Below are 23253 nucleotides of genomic sequence, written 5' to 3'. Positions count from 1 at the left end.
TAATAACTCAGCATTTTTATTTACAAAGGAAATCCTACATAAAAAAGTAAAACCAAATATTCTTATAGAACAAAAACTAAATTTAAGAAAGCTAGTTGATCTTGCAAACAAAAAAAAACGTAAAGCGAAATAATACAAAAAATACTAACTACAGTAACTATGCTGTAGCACATTTCACATCCTGTTTGAATGTTAAAAGGGGCGTTCTTTCAATCCAATCTGGCAACCCGAAGTAGTCTGGTCGAGGAAAATATTGCCCACAGCAGACTACTTGGCATTAAAGACGGCTGGTGGTAGGAGCTCCGGACACTCGTTTCCAGAAGCTACTGTTCACTTGCTGCCGCCAACAAGTACGTATTCGTGATTTTTAGATTATATTTTTGTGCTATTAGACTGAAAAAACATGCTTTAACAGCAGCGGAGTATTTAACGCTAAAGTTAAGCAGCCGAGTGATGGCTAGCCTTACAGCACAAACCTGACTAATAAAAGCCAAGCGGTCTGCTAGCTGCGCGCTAACGTTAGCCAAAGCGGCATTCAGAGGACCCTCCAGAGAGGGGTTGTTTGTCTAATGTGCTGCATTTAGCTATGCATACATTCTCCGTGTTTTTTGGGGGGCTAATTTAATGCGACGGGGATTTTTTTGCGGTCAGTGAGGCAGAGCCTTGCAGAGATGCTATAAACGTTAGGTAATGTTAGCACGCTAACGGTAACGTAACCTCCGGACTTCAGCCAAATACGTGCAGTGAGCTGCTCTCTGATGAAAGACTGGACCGAGACCCCCATTGTGCAAGTTGCTTTCAGTCAAGAGTTTGCAAAAATGTGTAGATATTCTTTAAAAAGCGAACGATTAAAACAGTGACGTTACATAACAGGCTGAATTGAGCGGATCGTTCCGCTACAATAAACACGAAGTTCGGGGTTTTTTTTGACCGATCTTTGTCGTGGAGGTTCTTTCACAAAAGATGGGGATGTTTTTTGGGGGGTTGTGGGGAAGCCTTTCCGCTTCTGTAGCGATCCTTATTACTCAGGCTTTGAGCTGGAATATAATGCAAGATGCTAGTTAAGATGCAGCAACGGATGAGGGGGTATTTATATCTCTCTCTCTGATTAGCCAGCTACACTTAACGTCTTATATTTAAAGGAGGTAGTCTAGGTTTTCTAGTCATGCCCGACAGGTTTAATTAACTGTGAACCTAGCGATCACTGGCTTCTCTGGCAGGAATTTAACAGAGATTAAATTACTGCAAAGGGAAAAAAAAACCTAAAAAAACTACCTGGTGATTGGATTGTTTGTATGTTGTTTATCAGTGCTTTTCCTCTTAAATCTGCCACACACGCATGTACCTTCCTTGAACTTTTCTGCGTCATGAGTGCTGTGTTGGCATTTTCTTCTTAATGGCATCACTCAACAGGAGTGCACCTGGCACTCTTGAATGCTGGAGAACCATCCCTCTTGATAAACACAGTACATCTCGGTGCCTTTGCATGAGTGGCTGGTGCAGTGTCACTTGTTGATCGTGCGTGTATATGTGAGTTTGACGTCTGTAAAGGTGTGGTGGAACTGGGACTATGGCATGCCAAGTCCTAATCAAGAGGGTGTTGGCTTCTACAGCCTTTTAAGTTTCCGTTTCTGGTGAACCAGGATCAGAAAGGGAAACCTATAAGCTACAAACAGCTGGTCCATAAAACTGGATCCAGACTACTGGAGGTCTGGCTGAAGCAATTTTAAGGCTAGAGTGGGCATAATTAAATAAAGTTCACATAAAGCAGCAGTGAGACGGGCAAGAGAATGTGTCTGCTATATTGATTACTAAGCATGATGACTGTAAAATTTCCAAGAGTGTAATAGGGATTTACAGATGCTTTTTTTCCCCCACAATGAAGAAATTGCAAAATTGTACTTTCACTAGTTTTGTCTAAATTAAGAACCCATGTCATTATACCAAAACCAAACGTTATGTAATTTCTGACATCACCGACTCTTATTCTTCCTGTTTAATTTCCAGTAAAGAAAATAAGTTGTAAAAGTGTCCAAAGGTATTTAAAAAAAAAAAAAATCATTTTAGACTTCAGACCCAGTGTAGCCGTCATAGAGGCTGCCAGAAAACTTAGAATATTCAAAGTAGTTTTAAATCACACACACAAAATTTTTTTTAAATACACTTTCAGATATTTGCACACAGTCGTCACCAGCCCAATCAAAGGCCGCATACTGCAACACCATTGCCAGCACAGCATTATCACCCACCACTCCTGTAGGCAACCGAGAAAAAGGAAATACCCCTAAAAATGTGTTAATCTGAAACCCTGCTAACCTTTTCTTCCCAACTATATGCAGCTTTTCTGCCAAGGACAATATGAACTGCAGATTTTTTTTTTTTTTTTCTCGAGGACTCTCCGCCAGACAGACAATAATTTATTGAAATCTGTTTTTCATTTATATTTCATAGCCAGAGGAAATGGATTTAGTTTGCATTCTTTTTTTTCTCAGATCATAGAAAAGGGAAGGGTGGTATCTGTGCATTTTTACTTGGTACAGCATGACCACAGTTGGGGTTTCTTTTTTCTTTTTAATGTATTTTTTTTCTTCCTACATTTAGATACTAACACGAAACCACTTCTTTATCACTAGTTCTGAGTTGTTCTTTTTTCTTCTTTTTCTTTCATTCCACAGATTTAGTGAGGGTAGAGAAAAGGGGAAAACCCAAATCTCTGACTGAATGGTGACGGTCTGGATCTGAACCTTGTTCTTCCAACCCTTCTGCCAGCTCTGAGCCTCATTGACCTCTTCTCTACCGAAAGCAACTCAAACTGAAAGTTTTGTCACATTTGGACCCGTTAGCTCTGCATCAGCTTGAATATATTTGAAGGAGTATACACTGCAGAAAATAAGCAGCAGAGATTTTCTTGGATACTTCTGTGTGACAACATGGCAAAGAAAAACAGCCAAAAAGGTAAGGGTTAAGACAAAATATAAATGTAATACAATGTAATTTATTGTAAAGTACTTGGAAAGTTCTTGATTTAATCACATATCTTTATAGTTTGCTTCCAAGGAACCAGACTTTGTCATTTATTTTAAAGTGGTTTTCAGGAATAGCTCTCCAGGCTTTCTGAAGGTCTTTCAAAGTTTTTCTTTGGACAATGACTGCTTTTTCACCCATTTTCAGTTAAGTCTTTCTACCTGACAATTTTCAGAGGAATGATGTGTTTGTTTTTCAAGCCACTTAACACTGTCATATGAATCAAGCATTAAAAGGTGCTTATCTGAAAGGAGGAACCAGTGTTGTTTCCACATATAACAGAAAGGTTTGCAAAGAACCAATATTATATATTGCATCTTTAGGAACTTTTTTACTAGCAGCCTGTTACAAAAGCACATCATTTGTTCCCATTGTTTTGTTCAGTCCTTGAAAAATGCCAAGGATAACAGATTTAAGATGATGTTTTTTCACCACCAAGGTGATTTTGTGCTATTAGCTTAAACCTTGGCATATCTCAAGAGTGTTCTTCTTTTAAAAGAATTAAAAAACAAAAAAAAAGAGGAAACTTGAGAAGTGGATGTCAAAAGAACTGGGAGGCATTAAAAAAAATCTATCTACAGCAGATGAACAGTATCAACGACAGAAATGGTCTCAGTAAAAGGGTGGCTGTTAAGAAGCCATTCTTAAGGAAGGAAAATGGCAGAGAAACAGCTGATGTATAGCAAATTACACATTTCTTATGGACCGATGAATTCAAATTTGAAATTTTTGGTTCAAATAATCATCATTAGCCATCTGTAAAATTCAATTGAGGTTCTGTAACGTTTTGGGGCTACATTTCAGCCAGTGGCATTGGGGACCTTTTCAAAATTGGACTTACGAATGCAGAAAAGTACAATCAGATTTTGAAACGTCATACGATGCCGTTTGGAAAGCATCTGATTGGTAGTAGCTTCATTCTTCAGCAACACAATGATCAAAGATGCTGCCAATGCTGTAAAAGCATACCTGGATACAGAAACAGTCATTGATTGGCCTCCCCAACCCCAGACCTCAACATTATTGAAGCAGTGTGGAATCTATTTGATAGAGAATTGATCACATCAACATCCAGACAAGAGCTTTGTCTTTCATGAAGCCTGGAGAACTAGTCCTGAAGATGACTTAAAAAAAATTAATATAAAAAAAACAAAACAAGAAACCTTCTCTAAAAGAGTTCAGACTGTGTTACACAATAAAGGTGGTCATGCTAGTGCTGACTTTCTCTCAATACAACATAGCCTTTATACTGCATTTTCCATGTACCAGTTTCAACGAATTGCTATGTCCATTTCCCTAGCAAAAGGGACATGAAGGATGGTGCAATACTTTTGCACAATACTGTATCTCTATATGGTGCACAAGAATTGAGTTACAGATAGGTCACAGAAATAAATTATTCAACAAATAAATGTGTGCATGATTGTTTTCAGCTAGAATCTAATGGAGTTGTCCTGAAAGTACGTGCAGATGGCTGTACTTTTACAGCGAATTGGAGCTGTGGATATTTACAGTGACATTAACCTACTTCCATGCATGAGAAAAACAACTTTTACAAGGGCTCAGCAGTTTCCTCCCTCTTGTGTCTTTCAATGGCCAGAGATTAACTGTGGACTTCACTCTGACTCTTCGCATTCAGCTGAAGGCCTTTGTTTATCATTTTAAAGATTAGTGTCATCTGACCTTACAGGAAGAGATCTCATTTTACCTTGACTCAGCTGCTTGTCTCAGTGAGCCAGATTTATTCTCCTCCTGCTAGAAGAAACTCTGAAGTTTTTCCTTCTTGAAAGAATGTCTTTTTGGATGCTATCATTGGTTATTAGTCATTAAAATGAGATCCGTGTTCCAGACAGTTCAGGCACAGATGTGATGAAGTCTTCTTTTTTCTTTTTCTTTTTTTTAAGCGCTTCCTTTGTGCTTGTATCTGAAGTGGTTGTGCTTACATGCTCAAATAACACATCGTTCCACCTCCACAGTCCTGTGAGGCTGGCATCTTCATTTTTCACATTTGTTTATTTGCATACAGGAAGCAAAATCTATTTTCTCAATTTCAGATGTAAATACTTTTTTTTTCTCATGTAGATTAACATGTCACGTCACATGTCTGTTTCACAAGCATAATTCTGCAGCTGTAACCTGATTAGTATATTTATAAAGGTGGCCAGCAACTTTTTTTTTTTTTCCAGGAAATCTCTGAAGATGTCTGCTGGTGGTTTTGTTTTGCAAATGATGCTCTACATAGGTTTGCAAGTACAATTGAAGGGTTAAATGGACAATGCAGTTGAGTTTCTGCTATATTTTTCCAGATACATCCGGAGTAGTGTTTGATACCCGTTCAAAAATGGTCATGTCCCAGGGTGGAACGGCTGAGAGGATGAAGGAGAAGGTAAGAAATTTACACACTCCTCAGGAGTAGTGCTGCACTTTTTTTTTTTTTTTTTTTTTTTTTTTTTTTGGAGGCCTTAATCTGAAACATCAAATTGCAAAATATTTGTTCTCATTTGTGGATATGGCTGTAGATGGTATTAAGATTAGAATGAAATTATAGAAGAAGAATCACAAAATACATTCAAGAGATTACACAAGGTTTTACATTGCTGAAATTGCATCTTTTTTTTCAGCAAAAATCAGCACAATAATTGAACACAGGAGCTTTATATTAATTTAAAGATAATGTACACTGCATAAAAGCTCAACTGAAACAAAATGCAAATACCTGAGTAAACAGATATCTGTAGACCTGCATGTGAGTCAGTGCTATGAGCATGACGTCACTGTGTTGCAGTGCGTCAAAAATGGCATGTCAGCATTGATAAATAGAACTGATAACATTGGAGGCATGATTTTGATGGATTGTACTATCTCAAACTAGTTCTCGATTCCCATCTCTAATCATTGGATTCTTATCTGCTGCCAAAGTTGGACGCTCCTAAAGCTTGGCATTCAGTTTCATTTACTGTGAGATGTGTACAGCAGGTTCCTGGAAAGTAGCTTTTTGGCGACAGTAAACATGAGAGGGCAAATTGTCAGAGCATGATTTATGTTGAAGTAGAGCAAAAATCAGATTCACCAGCTTAACAGATATCTTATCATATCTTGAAAAATGAGGGCTATATAGGTATGTATCACTTAATCCCATGCCAGGAAGCGTCTTTAAAGCTGTTAAACTATAATTTAACAGTTCTGGGGAGTTTTATATAGGATCCCAAAAATTATTTTACATTTTTGTTAAATTAAATGGTGAAAAGCAAAAATATTTCATTACAGTGTCCGATATATACACTCACTGGCCACTTGCTAGTCCCTACTTTAATTCTTTGTGGTATTGGTTCAGCTAGGAGTTGGAAACATTCCTTACAGGTTTTGGTCCATATCAGCATGATGGCATCACACAGATTCTGGTGTTTGTTTAGATTTACATCCATGATTGCGTTATGCTGACCGTGGAGGTTTTTTGAGTGCAGTGAACTAATTGTCATGTTGAAGAAAGCAGTTTTAGATGATTTCAGGAACCATCAACAACCAACCACACCACATTCACGCATTCACCACACTTCTCCTAAGTCACCTTTCTTCCTCATTCTGATGCTCAGTTTAAACTTCAACAGGTTGTCTTGACCTTGTCTACATGCATCATATGATTGTCTGATTATATAGTTGCATTAACAGTCGAATTTTCGAACCAGTCGAACAGTTGTATTGACTAAAGTCGCCATGGAGTATCATTCTTTCACTGACCAAAATGAAAGCTTTGTGTATTTCTACATTAATAGTGCATTATTAAGACTATGCATTCATGTCCTACAGCCACTTAAAGTGTATTTTCAGTAAATGTTTGAGGGCCCTTATGCTTGTCAATGCTAATGTTCCCTGTGCTTCACAGATCAGTGCTGTCAGGGCGGTTGTCCCCAACAAAAGCAACAATGAGATTGTGCTGGTGTTACAGCATTTTGAGAACTGCGTCGATAAGGCCGTGCAGGCTTTTTTAGAAGGTATGAGGACACCAAGCATCTGAAAGTTACTGTGATGTTGTGTGACAGGATATTTCTGTAAAAGTGAATTTGTAATTTGGTATTTAATGGAGCTTACTTCACTCACTCCACAAGTAGAGTTGTGTTTACATACACAGGTCGTGGGCATGAATGTAATTGTAATTCTGTGCCTTTAATGATTTCTTTGAACTGTCCTGTAATTACAGTGTACATGTTAACATGTACACTTTTTTTTTTTTTTTTTTTTTTGGGTCCTTAACCTTAAATTTTTTTCACCATCATGCCTGCCATGCTTTGCATTCTGTAGTTGCGTATCATTTGCATGCCTTTGGTTTGGCAGGTTTAATTATAGCAAAGGAGCGTTGTGTCTCTACGTCAGACTACTCTTTTGTTTCCTTAGTTAGCCGTGTCTAAACAACGCCTCGAGGCATTCATATGTTCAGATGGTATTACAAGATTTTCAATCTGCCATGTGTCAGCGTGTACCTTCGTCACCATTGTTTGGTTTACACCGCAGGCAGTGCAGTTGAGATCCTGAAGGAGTGGAATGTCACTGGAAAAAAGAAGGTGAGAACCACAAAGCCTACGTCTTAAACGTCTCTTTGTTGAGTTGGCATATTTATGTCACTGTTTCTTAGTAAAAGATTTAGTTTCAAATCATTCATGACATTTTAATCTGCTCTCATTGGTTCTAAAACGCATGGATTTGTATAGTAAATTCTTCTGCCAAAAGCTTTATTTTCATTTTCATTTAAATCAAAGCTTTCCCTTTTCTGCATGCACTGAATTAGTTGATGTCACTGCACTGTGATAGTAAAAAGATGATAAACAAAGAAGGCTGACACTGATATCCTACCTACTGTTCAGCCCAAGAAGAAAAAGAAGCCCAAACCTCAGTCAGAAGCCCCAGCAGAACCTGCTCCACCTGAGGCCACATCGCCCGAAGAGGGCAAGGACGAGCTGAATGGCTTTCATGCCAACGGCTCAGTAATGGACGGAGAGTCTCTTGATTCGCTGAGTGAACACTTGGACTCTGCTTCCCTGGATGCAGCCGAGCTGGACTCTGAACCTGCTACATCCGAAACCACCGGTAAATGCAACTGTTCAGCTAAAATGTGATGGATGGATAGAGTAATTTATGGCCATGCAAATTGCTGCTCTTACAACCTGAACCTTATTTGACCTTTTAAAGTAAATCTGTTCCTGGACAAATATTTTTGTTATAGAACTTAACTGCAGGAAAGTCACCTTAAGTGAGCCAAGGACACAGTGTGAAAGTCTCATTAGATTTTTATCAATGAAACTTGTCCACAAAGTAGAGCAGAGCCTGTCGCCACATGCTGGTAAAGAGAGTAATTTATTACTTAACTTGAAGAAATTAATTTGGTGTTATCTAATCAAAATCAAAGTTCAGTGGGGAAGTGTGTACTTGTAATCTTAGTGGTTTAAAAATGTCCTCCTGATATGTGTGACTAGGCAGTTTTTTTTGGGGGGGAGGGGAGGAAGTTAACTTTTAAAGTGAACCTAGCAGATGGTCTGCTGACTTAGCCTGAGTGGGCAACTTGCTATTTTATTTTATTTATGGTTTAGCCACAAGCTCTTCAGGCCCATTTGACTGTTTCTGTGTGCTGGTCGTTGGTACAAATGCAAATAAATCTTAAAAAGAGAATTCTTAATCAAATTATATCCAGAGGTCTTTCAGTGTGATTTGGTGAATGCCATCCCTCATTTCCCTTCATAAGAGTTGCATGCAACCAAAGCATGCTCAAATGCTGTCAGAAACCAGTGCAGCAAGTGCTACAAGCGTACTACAAATAGAAAATACCAAGAACCTTGTCCCTAATAGATTCTGCTTCTTCACATGAGGGTAGTTTTCTAATTATTTACTTTGTGTCCTGACAAGTACTTTGTCTTCTCACAGGTGCAGAAGCAGAAAGTCAAGGTAGTGCTCCAAGTCCCACCTCTCAGCCAGGAGGAAGAAATCACCAGGCTCCCAGAGGCAATAAGTCACGACAAAGGCCAAACTCAAATTCACATCATCCCCCTGCCTCATTAGCATCCAACACAGATGAGCAAGGATCATCAGGAGTAAAGAAGATGGGTTAGACATGGCTCTTATTTCCAGAAGCCCATTTTATTCTATCCATATTGTTTCTTTGTGCCTCACAGCCAAGGGCAAAGGTAACCTGAAAACAAATGTGTCATAGCCCCAAAACTCTTGCTTAACTCTTCCTTATTCTCTCCTTCTCAGCTTCCAACATTGACCGCTCTGTGAAGGACCTGCAGAGATGTACTGCATCACTGACTCGCTACAGGATGGTGGTCAAGGAGGAGATGGACTCCTCAGTAAAGAGGATGAAGCAGACATTTGCTGAACTACAGAGCTGGTATGGGAATTCATTTTAAATCTGCCTGTTGTCATGCATTTGATGTTGAAGTAAAATTGTGTTTTTATTCAACAGTCAAAAATTATATTGATATTATATTGACAATATTCTGTGCTGTTAATAGTATATTTATAAACACTACTTCCAAATAACATAAAATCATAAAGCTAGTCTACAGATGTCTCAGGTAGTTTGATCTAAAATTAATGTCTGAAGTTGTAAAAACACTGCTTTTAATTTTGTGTGAACTTCTTTAAACTTTGTCTTGCTAAACAGGACCCACAGTGTTTTTTTTTTTGTTGTTGTTGTGTTTTTTTTTTTTAAGTAAGTAGAAACAAATCAGGAAATGGTTTTCACTCCTGTGACAGTGTCAACAAGCCTCTATATCCGTAAGACAACCCTGAAAGAATTTTGAATCTTTGAGTCTAAATAGACTGTGATGAGAGATGCATTAAGAAGAAAATTGTTCCAGAAAAGCAAAGAAGAATGTAAAAATAGATCTTTGTTCCAATTTCATTTCTCAGATTTGTGTTACATGTTCACTAAAGCAGTTCAGGCATTATTGCATTTTTATAGGTGCTGCTCTGCCATCAGTTACCTTTGTCCTTCTTGGTGGTGCAACTTTGCATAATAGTAAAAGAGGTCCATGTGTTGAACCTTGGATTGCTTTCATAGAGTCTCTGGTGTGTGCAGAAAAAAAATGAGTGATTTAGAACACTTTATTAAAGATAATAACAAACTAAAAATTTTACATAATATTTCATTGTAGTAATTTGTCTATAATCCCTGGATTTACACTTGCAGTTGAATATTTTTTTTAACATTAGGCATACAGTTCATGTTAACAGGATTTACAAACCAGTTTAAGTGTCCAGTTTTAGTGGTTTGTCTACTTTAGGGTGTTCTTTAAATGGCTTACAAACTTCATAGGTACTGCTGGACTGAGCAAGAAGAAAAATCCATGCCCGTTAAGCCCCTGATAATTCGGCTGGATAAGATGACTGTAGTGATCATTCTCATGAGACTTTAGTAAATGCTAAAGTAGCTGGCAGTAGATTTGGAGCTCACTAATAACTAATTGGTTGAAGATTATCTGGGTTTAGTCCAAGCTGGCAATTACAGAGTATCGTCTACAAAACCTCAGGTTATTAGGTCTAACTCGGCAAAGCAAAAAGATTAACTGAAACATTTGCACGTTGATAAAGTGTATTCCTTATAAATTCTCATAGAGCGCAGCCATTGTTCATCTTTCAAAAGCTGAAACCTGATGCTGTGGTTGACTGTGAGGATATCCATTCAGCTCCACTCTTGGCTCCAGACCACTGCTGCACTGGCTTATAAAACTTTTAACACTTATTCACTTTAACAAAGATAAAAGACAGATCGGTTTGTTATTGTTCAACACCTACAACTCTTAAGAGGCTCTTACTTCAATTCTGTGGCTAAGACTTCCACTTCTGTGAAACACTCATGAAAGATTTTTTGTTTTATTATCAGTAAACTAGAAGATTGTATTGAGGCAGTCGGTACAAAAGCAGGTAGTTGGTTATTGTCGAAAATGGATCCTAAACACCGCTGTGTCGTGTTTCAGCTTTTTAGAAAGAAAAGCTACATTGTGGCTTTCTTTTATTTGTAATCTGTGAACAACCATCAGCTGAGAAACAAAACTGAAGTGGTATAATTAGATTTACAAGTGTGGACAAGAATTTTAATTTCCATATTTGCTTTGTGCGTTTTATTTGATACCATCTATCATCATTACTCAGACACTCAAAGTTTGCCATGGGTGTAGTCTGATTCTTGTTAGTATCTCAGAGCAACCTTTGAGGCATACAAGATGGCCATCTACGTAACAGCTGACTCTATAATGCTACAGAGAACGGCGCGAGATGTCCTGAGTATAAAGCTCAAACTCCAGTAAATGCGTTATCCCATCAAGACTGAAGCGTTTATGCTAAGGCTCTCAGCAGCTGTGTTCTCAGGTTCGGGTTATTTGTTGTCTAGCAAGATTACTCAGTCATGAAAAGATTTACATGGATATTTTCCCAGAGGTGGAGCTTTGTCCAGTTTAGAAATAATTAACTTTTGGAGTGTCTCTATAAATGTATGCTGAATTAAAGTGATAAAAATAAACATCATATTGATGTTCTTAAAATATTAAACTAATCAATATTCCAATATCCTTCTGGCTTAATTTGTGCATGGTGTGGAGGAATTTTCAGCCTTGGCAGAAGTCTGCTGTCCCCATTGGTCTTATTGTTTAACCATATTGGTATTTTTCTGCAATTTTAGTGCAAAGTCGGCATGCACAATCTCGTTTCAGAGACGATTCAAGAAAGTTTACCCTCTTTTCTTTATTTTTCTAGTTTAATGGACAGAGAGGTGACTCTGCTGGCAGAAATGGACAAAGTGAAAGCTGAGGCCAGTAAGTATTGTATTTTCCAGTATGCTTGTCACATACCACCCTGCAGCTGCTTGTGTTCTTCTCATGATATGATCACCTGACTCAAAGGCCCCGAGACTCTGACCTAAATCACTTCTGGAGGTTGTAAAAGAAATCTTATGGAACAGCAAGTCCCAGTTTCTTCTAAACTGCAGTGTTGCCTTAAGGTCCTGATACACCTAGAGCGCGTGTGTGTGTGTGTGTGTGTGTGTGTGTGTGTGTGTGTGTGTGTGTGTGTGTGTGTGTGTGTGTGTGTGTGTGTGTGTGTGTGTGTGTGTGTGTGTGTGTGTGTGTGTGTGTGTGTGTGTGATGACAATGTAGGCCTGATATTTGTACAACTAGGCCATTCTCTCTTATTCTGTCCTCTCAGTGTAGAGTGTTGTGTGTTCCAGGCCTGGAAAAAGTGAATAGTGTCAGGTGTCAAGGGAGACTCAATGCTGTCTTTGTGCAAGGCGTGTGGTGAATTGAGAGGAAAGCAAAGAAACTCTAGTCCTCCTCCGATGTTGCAAAAGCCAGGTTTTCTCAAAAGTTACTTTACTCTAAGAATCTCTTCCTTCAGGAGAAAGTGATACAACTGATAACATATATGTATATTTATTTTTGATTATATGTTTCAAAAAGAGAAAAAAATAAGTATTTGTTAAACCTCTTTCCTGGCTGTGGGACTGTATCAGTAGTGCTAAGGACCAATGGGTACTTCAGATGTCCTCTGTAAGATTAGTCTGAGTGGGACATGTCATGTGCTTGTTGAAGACACAGGTGTATGATTGTTGCTTTTACAGCCATGATTGGACACTAAGGAAGGAGAGAGAAAAAGACTTGTATCAATTGACTAAGTAGCGAGAGCAAGCTAGAAAGGATTGGGACAAGTTAAAGTGATTAAGGATAGAGATGGAAATGTGCTAACGAGTGAACAGACTATGTTGAGAAGATGGAAGGACTTTGAAGACCTTCTGAATGAAGAAAATGACAGAGGAGGCTGGATGGAGGAAAGTTGGGTAAGGGAGTTCAGATGAGAATGAAGTGAGGGCAGCCAAGAAGAGGATGACGAGTGGAAAGACAGCTGGATCAGGCGATATACCTGTGGAGGTATGGAGATATCTAGGAGAAAGGGGCTATGGACTTAGCAGATGATGATGATGATGATATTATTATTAGTAGTAGCAGTATTATTATTATTATTATTATTATTATTATTATTATTATTATTATTATTATTATTATTATTATTATTATTAAGTAGGTTAACAGAATCTTGGAGAGTGAGAGCATGCCTGAGGAATGGAACTGTACTGGGACTGATTTTCAAGAACAAGGGTGATGTGCAGAACACTAATAACTACAGAGGGATAAAACTGGTGAGACATACCACAAAGATGTGGGAAGAAATTTTTGAAGCTAGATTAAGTAGACTGGTGACAATTAACAAGGAGTAGTATGGCTTCATCCTGAGAAAGGGCGGTACAGATGCAATGTTTGCAATGTCTTTGTGGATCTAGAGAAAGCTGGTGCCAAGAGAGGAACAATGGTACTGCTTCAGAAAGTCAGGAGTGGCAGAAGTGTGTGTGAGGCTGGTGCAGGACATGTATGAGAACAGTGAGACAGAGGTTAAGTGTGCGGTAGAAGTGACAGATGTGTTTGAGGTGGAGGTGGAAGAGAGCCTGGAGAGGTGTAGGTATGCGTTTTCAGCCTATGCTTTGGAGAAAAGAGGAATGAAAGTTATTAGATGTAGTTAAGATACAATGAGGAGAGGTGGACAAGTTTAAGTACCTGTAATGAGTCATTCAAAGCAATGAACAGGGTGGACTGGATGGAGTAGGTGGAGAAGAATGTCAGAGGTGATTTGTGACAGAAGTATAGCAGAAAGAGTGAAGGAGAATGTTAACAAGATGGTAGTGAACACCTGCTATAATTGATAGCACTAACCAGTGGCAGCACTTAAGATTTTCACTGATGGTGACCACCAGGTTGGGCAGATTGAGCAGTTTAGAGAGAAAATTAGAAAAGCAAGGCTAAGATGGTTTAAGCATGTTCAGAGGAGGGATAATAGATATATTGGGGAAAAGGATGTTCAATATGGAGCTGCTAAACAGAAAAAGAGATGGTACTGAGAAATTTTGTGTTTGGTGAAGATATGAAGAGATGCCTTCAGAGGTATGTTATTTTTCTCACAGAAGAGAATGCTGGGGGTGAGATGGGCGCAGATGGTCCGGTGTGGTGACCAATAAAGGGAACAGTTGCTAAAATAAGAAACTGTATTAGTGCAGAAGCTCAGAGATTTAGACCAGCGTTTATGTAGAGTGAGTGGAGATGAGATGTGAGTGGTGACACCTATTGTTAAACACAGTATTGCAGGTGAATACTGCCATACCTCAGCGCCAGTATGAATGGAGTCAGGGTTGTGGTGAGGTCACAGTTGGCAGCCATCATAATGGGCCCTCAACTGAAATCTTTGTCATTTTCTTTGAACTGGGGACCAATTGCATATTTCTGCAGGGCGACCCATTATTCCAGTTTGAGCTTCATATTTTGGTCTTTGATTCTAGTAGAGCAGCTTTGGATGAGTCATTGTTCATTATCATCCCTTTTGTCTTATACTGGGCCCTGGTACTGTCTCTCAGGTTATCATTCCCTGAAACAACCTGTTTTAGTTCCCATCCCTTCCTCTTTAAGATGCTGTTCTTTTGATTGGCTGGATTTCACAAACTGACGGAGTGATGAGTATTTAGATGAAACTGAAAGATTACGAGACCTCTTTATTTTAAACTTAAGCAAAAGAAGAGGGTCCATTTTGAATGTATTTTCAATCATTTTTACTTTTTAAAGAAAGGAAATTCTGTCTTGTCTTTGCTTCCTAACACACAGGACAGTTTGTCTTTAAGAGAAGGCACCGTTTTTAAAGTAGTGGGTGGCCTCAGACTTATTTTGTCCGCCAAATTTCCAAATTGGCTGCTGGACGTGTCTCACAGTGAGCGCTAATGCAGCCAACTTTGAACTGACTAACTGAAATTTTCCTCCTAATTTAAAGTTTAGAGTTTAACAGCTCAGAATCACTTTAGGTGCAGCTCTGTTTTTAAACTTTTGCTTAAATGTGTGGAAGACATAATACAGGCAGACATTTGACTGCAAAATAAAAACCCTCCTTAAATTCTTTCACATCTGTTCATATTTTTGCTGCTACGTTTCAGTGATGATCTTGGATGCCCGGCAGAAGAGAGCAGAGGAGCTCCGGCGGCTGACAGATAAGTCAGCATCCATGTCAGAGGAGCAGCTGACTGAACTGCGTGCAGACATCAAGGTACCTGCACAGCTGCTCCACTTTGATGCTGTCTTTCAGTATCTCAGTTTGACTTGGTGTTTTATTTCATAACCGACTGAATGGGAAATTGGTGTTTATTTTTAATTAATCTACAACCCAAGGCAGATTCTCCTACTTATGCATACAAAAGTAGAGATGAAAACGACAAATTTTAAGACACAACGTGGGTGGGTTTTTTTTCCCCCACTTTTATTTATTTATGTTTTTATTTGCAGCACTTTGTGAGCGAGCGTAAATACGATGAGGACCTTGGAAAAGCTCTAAGATTTACATTTGATCTTGAACCGCTGAAGACAAGCATTGCAGGGTTTGGATCAGGTACAGTATCAAAGTCATCTCATTTATTTCTCTTACTGACTTGTGTTCAGCTATGCCTCACACTTGACTGGGACACACCTTTCCTTAATTCACAAAATACAAGACCAGCAGGCTAGAAATGACTAATGCAATAATGATTATGATATGGCAAGCATGCAGTACTGAATGAGCAGAGCGCTATTTTTATGGTTGGAAACTATAGTGGAGCAATAAGGAAGCTTTAATAATATTTTTAGCAGCTCTGTTTATTAATTAACCTCTGAAGAGGAGGATGTCAAGTTGGCTGTTATGAGGGAGAAAGAGGTTTGTTTGTGTTCTTTTTCTTTTCTTTTTTTTCTTGGTCTCTGCATACTCGGACCGGTCTGCAGAAGCTGCTGTCCCATCATGTCAGACATTTGGTTTATTTATATTTTGACCATGACTGTGCTAATCAGAGCAGTCTTATCTGACTCTAAAATCTTAACCCAAAAATTGTGATTTCATGCTATTTAAGGTTATGAGAATGCCTCTAATGTAGATCTGTCTAAAACAAGCTTTTAACATTTTATTTTATGCAATTAGCACACTTTTTTTTCTGCTTAGTGAGAAAGGTTGCTTGGTTTACCATTTTTGACCATAGCCTATATTTAACAGAGGGACGTAGACACCATGACTTCACGTACAGGTTTTGGATTTCACCTTTTAAAGACTCAACATTAGTGTTTTTGCCATTGCCGTGTTTTGTGTTGTCAGAATTTGCCATATTTAGACCAGTGGGTACAGTGTTAAGTTGTCACCTTAGAGCCCAGTCACACAGGCCTGTGCAAGACCAGATGGTGACCACCTGACAACCTCTGGTAACTAGGAAACTTATTGCCTAACTTGCTGGCAAGTGGTTGCTGTTGGTGGGTGAAATTAGTCAGAAAGAGGTGCTGCACTGAAAACCACCTCGTGACCACTTTGGTTGCTAGCAGTTTGTTGCAGTTTCACTGTGCAAATTGCAGTTTTTTGCAGTCACTGAAATTTGTATAATGTCTGTAAAATGCTCCACAACTACTCACCAAGTGGTAGTGAAACTTTAAGAAGTGCAACAGCTGAATGTTCTCCCCAGAGAAAAGCAAAGGTTTCTCCTTATGAAACGTCTAGTTTGGAGATAAGGCAAAACTTTTACTTTGAAGGTGAATGCTGCTGTTTCTGAATCACGTTGCACTTTTTCCAAGTTTTACTACAGCTCAGTGGAAAGTTTACAGAGTGTTTGCAGACAAGCTGGAAATCCATCATGGTAATCTACTAGCAACCAAAATCATAGTAACCAGATTTCTGGTGAAGCCTCCTCTTTGCAACTGTTTTCACCAATTGGTAGCCTGCAACCGCTCTCTAATTTGTTAAGAATACACTTTTTTTTTTTTCCCTAGTAAGCAGTGGTCACTTGGGGTCACTGACCATTCATGCCTCTGTGACTGATGACTAAGGCTTGTAAAAGCTTTGTTAACAAGTTGTAGTCATAAACTGTACAAGTGCAATACACTGGAACAGATCATTCATTGTTCAATTCAATGTTCATTAGTGTTACAGAATTATAAATACTAGAATTTCACTCACCAAAATTAAGGCATAAACTTGTGGGAGGTTTTTTTTGTTTGTTTGTGTTTTGTTTTGTTTTAAAAAAAACTCACAGCAAGCCATATTAATAATTAGATAAGCCATTAAAATACTCCAAAAAAACAAACACAGTGGAGTGGTCCAGTTCAGTGACTGTCACTAGTATAGGTGAGGCCTATTAGCTGCAATTTCCTGTTTTAAGACACACCTGTAAATGTAAGTCTCAACAGTTAGAAAAAAATGAGTCACTTTATATATCTTTTGAAAAGGAAAACCATTAATAGAGCCCAAATAGTTTTTGTAACAAGGTGTAAATGTGTTTTTTGATGCTGCCATTGACTTAGTTTTAAGTAGCCATTAGAGGAAATGTAGATTTTGGCACTTCTGCATTTGCTTCACCTTTGAGCCCCAGAGGTTTCCGCTGAGTGTTGACTCACTATGTCGATTTTCTCACAGTTTACCACCCACGTACAGGCTACTCAAACCGATCCCGCTGTAGCTCCACATCATCTTCTGTCGCCAGCCCCACCCTGCCGGAGACGCCTGCTCCTACCCAGATCCAGAGCAACCACCCAAGTGAAACCCGTCCTCCACCAGCCAAACAGGTCAGCTGGAAGGCCGTAGTTTGTCAGACATTAGACCAAATGCTGGTTTACTTCACTGACAAACTTTAAACTCTCCCCCTCAGATTTTCCAAGGAAACAGGCGTACCTTCCACGGACAAGGTTATCACTCAGGTGGTCAGCGGTATAACGGTGGTTCCTACAATGACAGGAACGCTGGTCGTGCAAACCACCGCCATCAGAATGATGGTGCCTCCTCTGGGCCTACATCACAGCACTCTAACAACTCAAGAGGTCCCTCGCATTCCTCCACATCCTCTCACAACCAAGACCGACCCTCTCACAATGGGCTTCCCCAAAGGGTTCCACGAACACATGGTCCTTGACATTTAAAAAACAAAAAATCACAAGCTCAATCAAACCCATCAACTAACCCTTGAACTCCTTCTCTCCACATACCCCTCCCCAACCCTTCACCTCCTCCCCACCTGCTAACTCCTTTTAATGAAGAATAGAATACAAGTTTACATATTTCCGTCAGTTGAGCTGTAGTGCCGCCTCGCCACATCAATCAATTCATCCTTCAAACTTGAAAAGCGCTCACTGTTCTGTAATCGCTCTTCCTCTTTCTTTTCTCGCTCCTGATGACGGTTAACAGTTTCTATCTTTAGGCCCCTTTTGAGAGATCTTACTGTCATGCTATCGTCAGTCTCTGATATTAGTTTTTGCAGTTAAAGCAGACTGCCAGAGACTGACGTGATTACCTGCAACAATTTGTGCACTATTGAAGTTGAACTCTTAGTACTTTTTCTATTTTTACTGTGGCTTTGTCAGCTCTCTGATTCGAACCTCAGATCTTATTATTCTGCTTGTCTCCCAGAACCATTTCAATGCCTTCACCACGGAAAGCGTTGTGAAAGTGTAAAAGCAGTTCTAGCATTAGCTGGGATTTTTGAAGAGTAGACATGCAATCAACACTACAAACTGTCATTAATCATTGCAAGGTAAAGAAAAAAGAGACATATCAAACTGTAATCCAGAGCTTTTTGTACGGCTGCTACAAACCGTAGGGAACTTGTTAACGCTAGGACTTGGCTGTATTGAGAGTAACACTGTGGACACAGATGTTGCCCTTTTGAAAGGAGTAGTTTAACATTTGTCAGTGCGCTTTCCCTCACTCTTTGCTCTGAGTTGCATAAGTAGATTAACACACGTGTACACTAAATATGAATCTGGCAGCTGATTAGATTAGCTTGGTGTGAAGGCTGCAGAAGGAGAGTAATGGCTTTGGCTGTCTTAATGTGACAAACTGCACCGCTAAATTCACTAATTCACACAATCTTTTCTGTGTTTTTGCACAAAACTGGGATTTTTCTGGGGGGTCAAGTTTGAGGCTAGCTGTTACTCATTTCTGGCTTTAATGCTGAACTGATTGGCTGCTGCTTGTAGCTCCTTATTTAATGTAAGCACAAGTGTGTTATCTACCTTCTCATCTGACTCTGCATGGAGGTGATAAGTGCATATCCCAGTGTCAAATGTCAAACTACTCCTTTTTAATATTGCCTAAGGCAGTGATGTATCGCCCTCCCACTGGCTGCCGGAGTTATCATGTGTGCTGTTTTTTGTTTTGTTTTTTCTTAGCTAGCTGTCCATTGTTTTATAACAAAGAGGGCTCATTACCTTTTGTAGAATAATGTTAAATATGTAAAAACTCTCAACAAAGGAAAACTCCTTTGTGGTGCACATGCTTTTTCATAGTTCTGAACATTTATTCACAGGCCGTTTGTTCTTTGTGTTTTTCTTGTTATATGCACACGAATGGCATATTAATGTCGTGCTTGCCTTTAGTCACAGACTTCACATTGGCCTTTCTAGAAACATGGATGTCTGCGTCATGATGGCTTTGTAAACAGACGGTACTCATAGAGCAGATATGTGATTTATGAATATGTGCAAAAACAAAGTGTAGGATTTATTCTTCCCCTTTTCCTGCCTGACTGATATAGATATCAGCCATTCACTGATTTATGGATATTGGCATGAATGCTGTGTGATACGGAAACTCTTTCTTTTTTTTTTTTCTTTTTTTTTTTTCTTTTTTAAACAACATAATGCAGAAAAAAGATACTTGGGGTACTAGAATTAAAAGTTTGTCCAGCAGTGTGACTCCATTGTTTACAAACTCTCAGCAGTGCCTGCTGCACCGCTGAAAAGATGGAGGTGTGGAGTCGAGAAGTGTCTTCACATTAAGTTACGACCTAGTTTGTGAAATACATTACTGGAAACTTAATAATGACCCCAGTATTTTCAATTTCAGTAGATCCCATATTCTTGTGTCTGGTTATGAGTGTGTGTGCGTGTGTGTATAGGGGGTATTGGCTGATATATCGATATCTAGCGTCAGTTGGCTCTTCTTTTTATGTCCAGTCTGTGCATCTGTGGAAGTAAAATTGAGTAAACTGATGAATGCATTGGAGGGTTGTATTGATTTCGTAGATCCTTTTTTTTTTTTTTTTTTTCTGCCAAGTAGCTGCTGCTGTTGGGGCTCAATCTCATCATAGTGCCCAGTTTGTGAACAAAAAGCTGGCGAATACCTCATCGCTCATCCTTCGACACTGCCCGTTTCGAAGTCGTTCTCTCGCAGTGGGCTCTTAGTTTGGGACATGGACCCCCTGGTGATTCCTCCTCTTATAATCCTGTAGTTAATGTACATATGCGGCGCTGAAAGGCTGTAGTGGAAAATTGGTTGTTACATTATTGCTGCATCTTCTTCATAACATGTTGTCTTCCTTTGAGCAGTTTTTTTTTTCTTTTTTCTTTTTTTTGAAGGGGGGTTGTTTTTGTGGGTTTTTGGTTCTTAAAAGGGTTTCTGGGCATAGGGAGTTTTTTTCCCTGCCCCATTGAGATTAACACTCTTTACGTAAGTAGTTAAATTAGTGAGTATTTGTGGAGAAAAGAATGCAAACTGGTTTCTGAACTTTGGTAAATGTTTTCTGGCTTGTCTTGAAAGAATGATTTAACGTTATGGGAAATGAGCTTTTAGCTTGTTACAGTAAGACAAAACTATCTGGAACAACGAGTTAGCTTGGTCTGGCATGGAAGCCAGGAATTGGGTAGATTCCTTTCACATTAAACGGGCCTGGATTGTGGGGTTTTTTTTGTTTTGTTTTTTTTCTTTGTTTTTGTTTTGTTTTTCCCTCCTAACAGTTTTTTTTTTTTTTTTTTTTTTTTTTTTAAAGACAGCTGCTTCAGGAAGAGAAAAAACTAAGCAAAAACCACTTTTCATGTCAGCTGCTTTTTAAAAAAAAAAAAAAAAAAACTTTTATTACAGCATTAAGGTTGCTTCTGTGTTTTTTTTCAATGATATTTCCATTCTTGCTCCTTGGGACCACTGGGTGGAAAATAAACAACCACTGCAACTGTGGCCCTGTGCAGCAGCAGTAGTTGCAGTGAGTGTTTCCAGTTTTCTGGTCTCAGGAGGGCAGTAATGAACCACCCATCTGTTTAAAAGCAGCTCTCAGGTGTTGTGGGTTTTTTGTTTTTTCTTAACACTTGTATCCATCCTAAACTACAGTAAGAAACTTTTCATTTCCAGTGTAACTAAATTGTCTGCTCAGCACCTCAATAACAGAAATCACAGCTGCATAGAGCTGCAAAAACAGTCGCTGGATGCATCTGTCACACTGCTTGTGAGCTATCCTATTGCAGCTGTGTAAAGTAACAAACTAGAATCATTAAATGCAGTAAAGTCATGAATCTAAAGTTGTTGTTTTTTTACAAATGTTGTAAATCTTTAATTCGGGAACTTCATTTCAAATTCACCCCTTTTGAATATGGTTCTCTGGCATGTAGCCTGGCCCTGCAAAATAGTCATATGTAAATTTAAAAAAAATAAATAAATCTTCAAAACATTTATTGTGATTTATGGGCGTCACAGCTGCTGATTAGGAGCATTGTGTTACAGCTGGATAAAGCCAGACTGGCCTATGCTAAGCAAAGCTAACCCTGTTCAGATAGACAATTGCTCTTCTCATCCATACTTGCTGGACACTCCATAAGACAGCGAGCGCATTTCCCAAAATGTTTCCTTTTAAGTGCATGCACAGCTGGTAGGGGGGTTATGTCATCACAAAGATCTGTATAGACTGAAGTTGTACCAAAATCTGAGCCAGCTCATCAACGACGGGCTGCGGTATGAAGTGATTTAAAGCTGCAGGACAAATCCTAAACAATTCATTAATTATCTCATCTGCAAAGTTGTCTGCCTTCCTTCAACCACCTTTTGTTTTACATTCCTAACTGTAGGGATATTAAGTTATCGCCAAAGAAACTATCTCGTCCTGTGCAACTTTTATGCCTGTGGGGTTTTTTTTTTTTGGTTTTTTTTTCCCTCTGCCTGTTTTAAAAAAAAAAAAAAAAAAAAAAAAAAAAAAAAAAAAATTCCCAGTGGGATAAATCCAACAATTCACATTCTCTTCTTTTTTCCATCCTTTTTTATGTTTCCTTACTGTGTGTATATACATATATGTAGGTATATAATTTGTGCTCACATAGGGCATTTTGTATGTGATATTCATATTAGGCCTAATGGAGGTTAAAACATAAAGTTCATTAATTTCTTCCAGTAAACCCTCTGTCCATCTTCTTAAAAACCTTTCTGAGACAACTGTAAACTCAAGTGCCTTTTCTCTTTTCCCACTGATTTATCAAAGTCCCCTCCACCAGAGTATGGACCAAAGACATCAACCGTCCCCAACTGCCCAGCCCTCTTTCTCCCTCTCTCACTAAATGGCACACTTTTCATTTACTACAAATAAACAGTTTGCAATACTGACTGTGTATGCTTGGTTTTTGTTTTTTAATTTATAGAGTTGCATTATAGAGTTTTCCATTACTCTATGTCTAACTAGACCAGGACCCCGTGGCTTAGATTTCATGACTCCATAACAAAAAGAAAAAAACATACCCAACGATATGATGGTGTACATCTTACACCCTTCACATGCTACAAGCTGTTAATCCCTTAAATATGTACCATTAAATCTACAAGAGTGACATAAGTTGAGGAATAATGTTCTATACTCCTTTGTTGGTAAATATGGACAGAACGGATGGCAAACAGATAAATGACATCATCTCCATGCAGTACCAGAAACATCAGGTAGAGGGAACCATTACATTCAGAATCCATAAACATGATTTGGGAAGGTTTGAGAATCATTGTGTGATATCTGAGAGCCGTGAACTCGGAGTATCCTGAACTGATATCTGAAGGGCACTTCTGCAGAATTAGTGGGAGGGTAACTTAAAGAGAGAGAGAGTCTTCTTTCTTTCCTTCTTCTTTTAAAAAGCTGCACATCTTCTGGCTTCCTTCAGACAATGTTATTCACTTTCTCCTCTTGCCTTAGCAGTGCAGGTTTTTCTCCTTCAACATCGTCAACACTTTTTCTGCAGTAAAGGTATTTCCTTATCTACAAAAATTGGGGTTAAAGATATGAAGATTGTATTGCGAGACCACATGGCTGTTGGTTCCAAATTATTCAGATTTCCTGTGTACTATACTTAAGATTTTTTTAAACAAGTTAAAGGTTTCCACGCAAATATAAGTGAAATAAAAATATTGTAC

At 38.8% G+C, this 23253-nt stretch overlaps 1 protein-coding gene across 1 annotated transcript; it reads left to right on the top strand.

The window, feature by feature from the left end:
* The first annotated feature begins 240 nt into the window (after positions 1–240).
* spats2 (spermatogenesis associated serine rich 2) lies at positions 241–22461 on the top strand. Its single transcript, XM_063464734.1, has 13 exons — positions 241–350; positions 2676–2955; positions 5331–5410; positions 6908–7016; positions 7534–7583; positions 7884–8106; positions 8938–9117; positions 9268–9403; positions 11770–11828; positions 15035–15144; positions 15381–15483; positions 17521–17669; positions 17753–22461. Exons 2-13 carry the CDS (start codon positions 2931–2933, stop codon positions 18011–18013), a joined length of 1485 nt encoding a protein of 494 aa, XP_063320804.1. The 5' UTR covers positions 241–350; positions 2676–2930; the 3' UTR covers positions 18014–22461.
* The last annotated feature ends 792 nt before the right edge of the window (positions 22462–23253 follow it).

The sequence above is a fragment of the Pelmatolapia mariae genome, linkage group LG20, assembly GCF_036321145.2.
Source record: "Pelmatolapia mariae isolate MD_Pm_ZW linkage group LG20, Pm_UMD_F_2, whole genome shotgun sequence".
Lineage (NCBI taxonomy): Eukaryota > Metazoa > Chordata > Actinopteri > Cichliformes > Cichlidae > Pelmatolapia > Pelmatolapia mariae.
The sequence above is the reverse complement of the archived record's forward strand: the minus strand, read 5'-3'. Positions and strand labels throughout refer to the sequence as shown.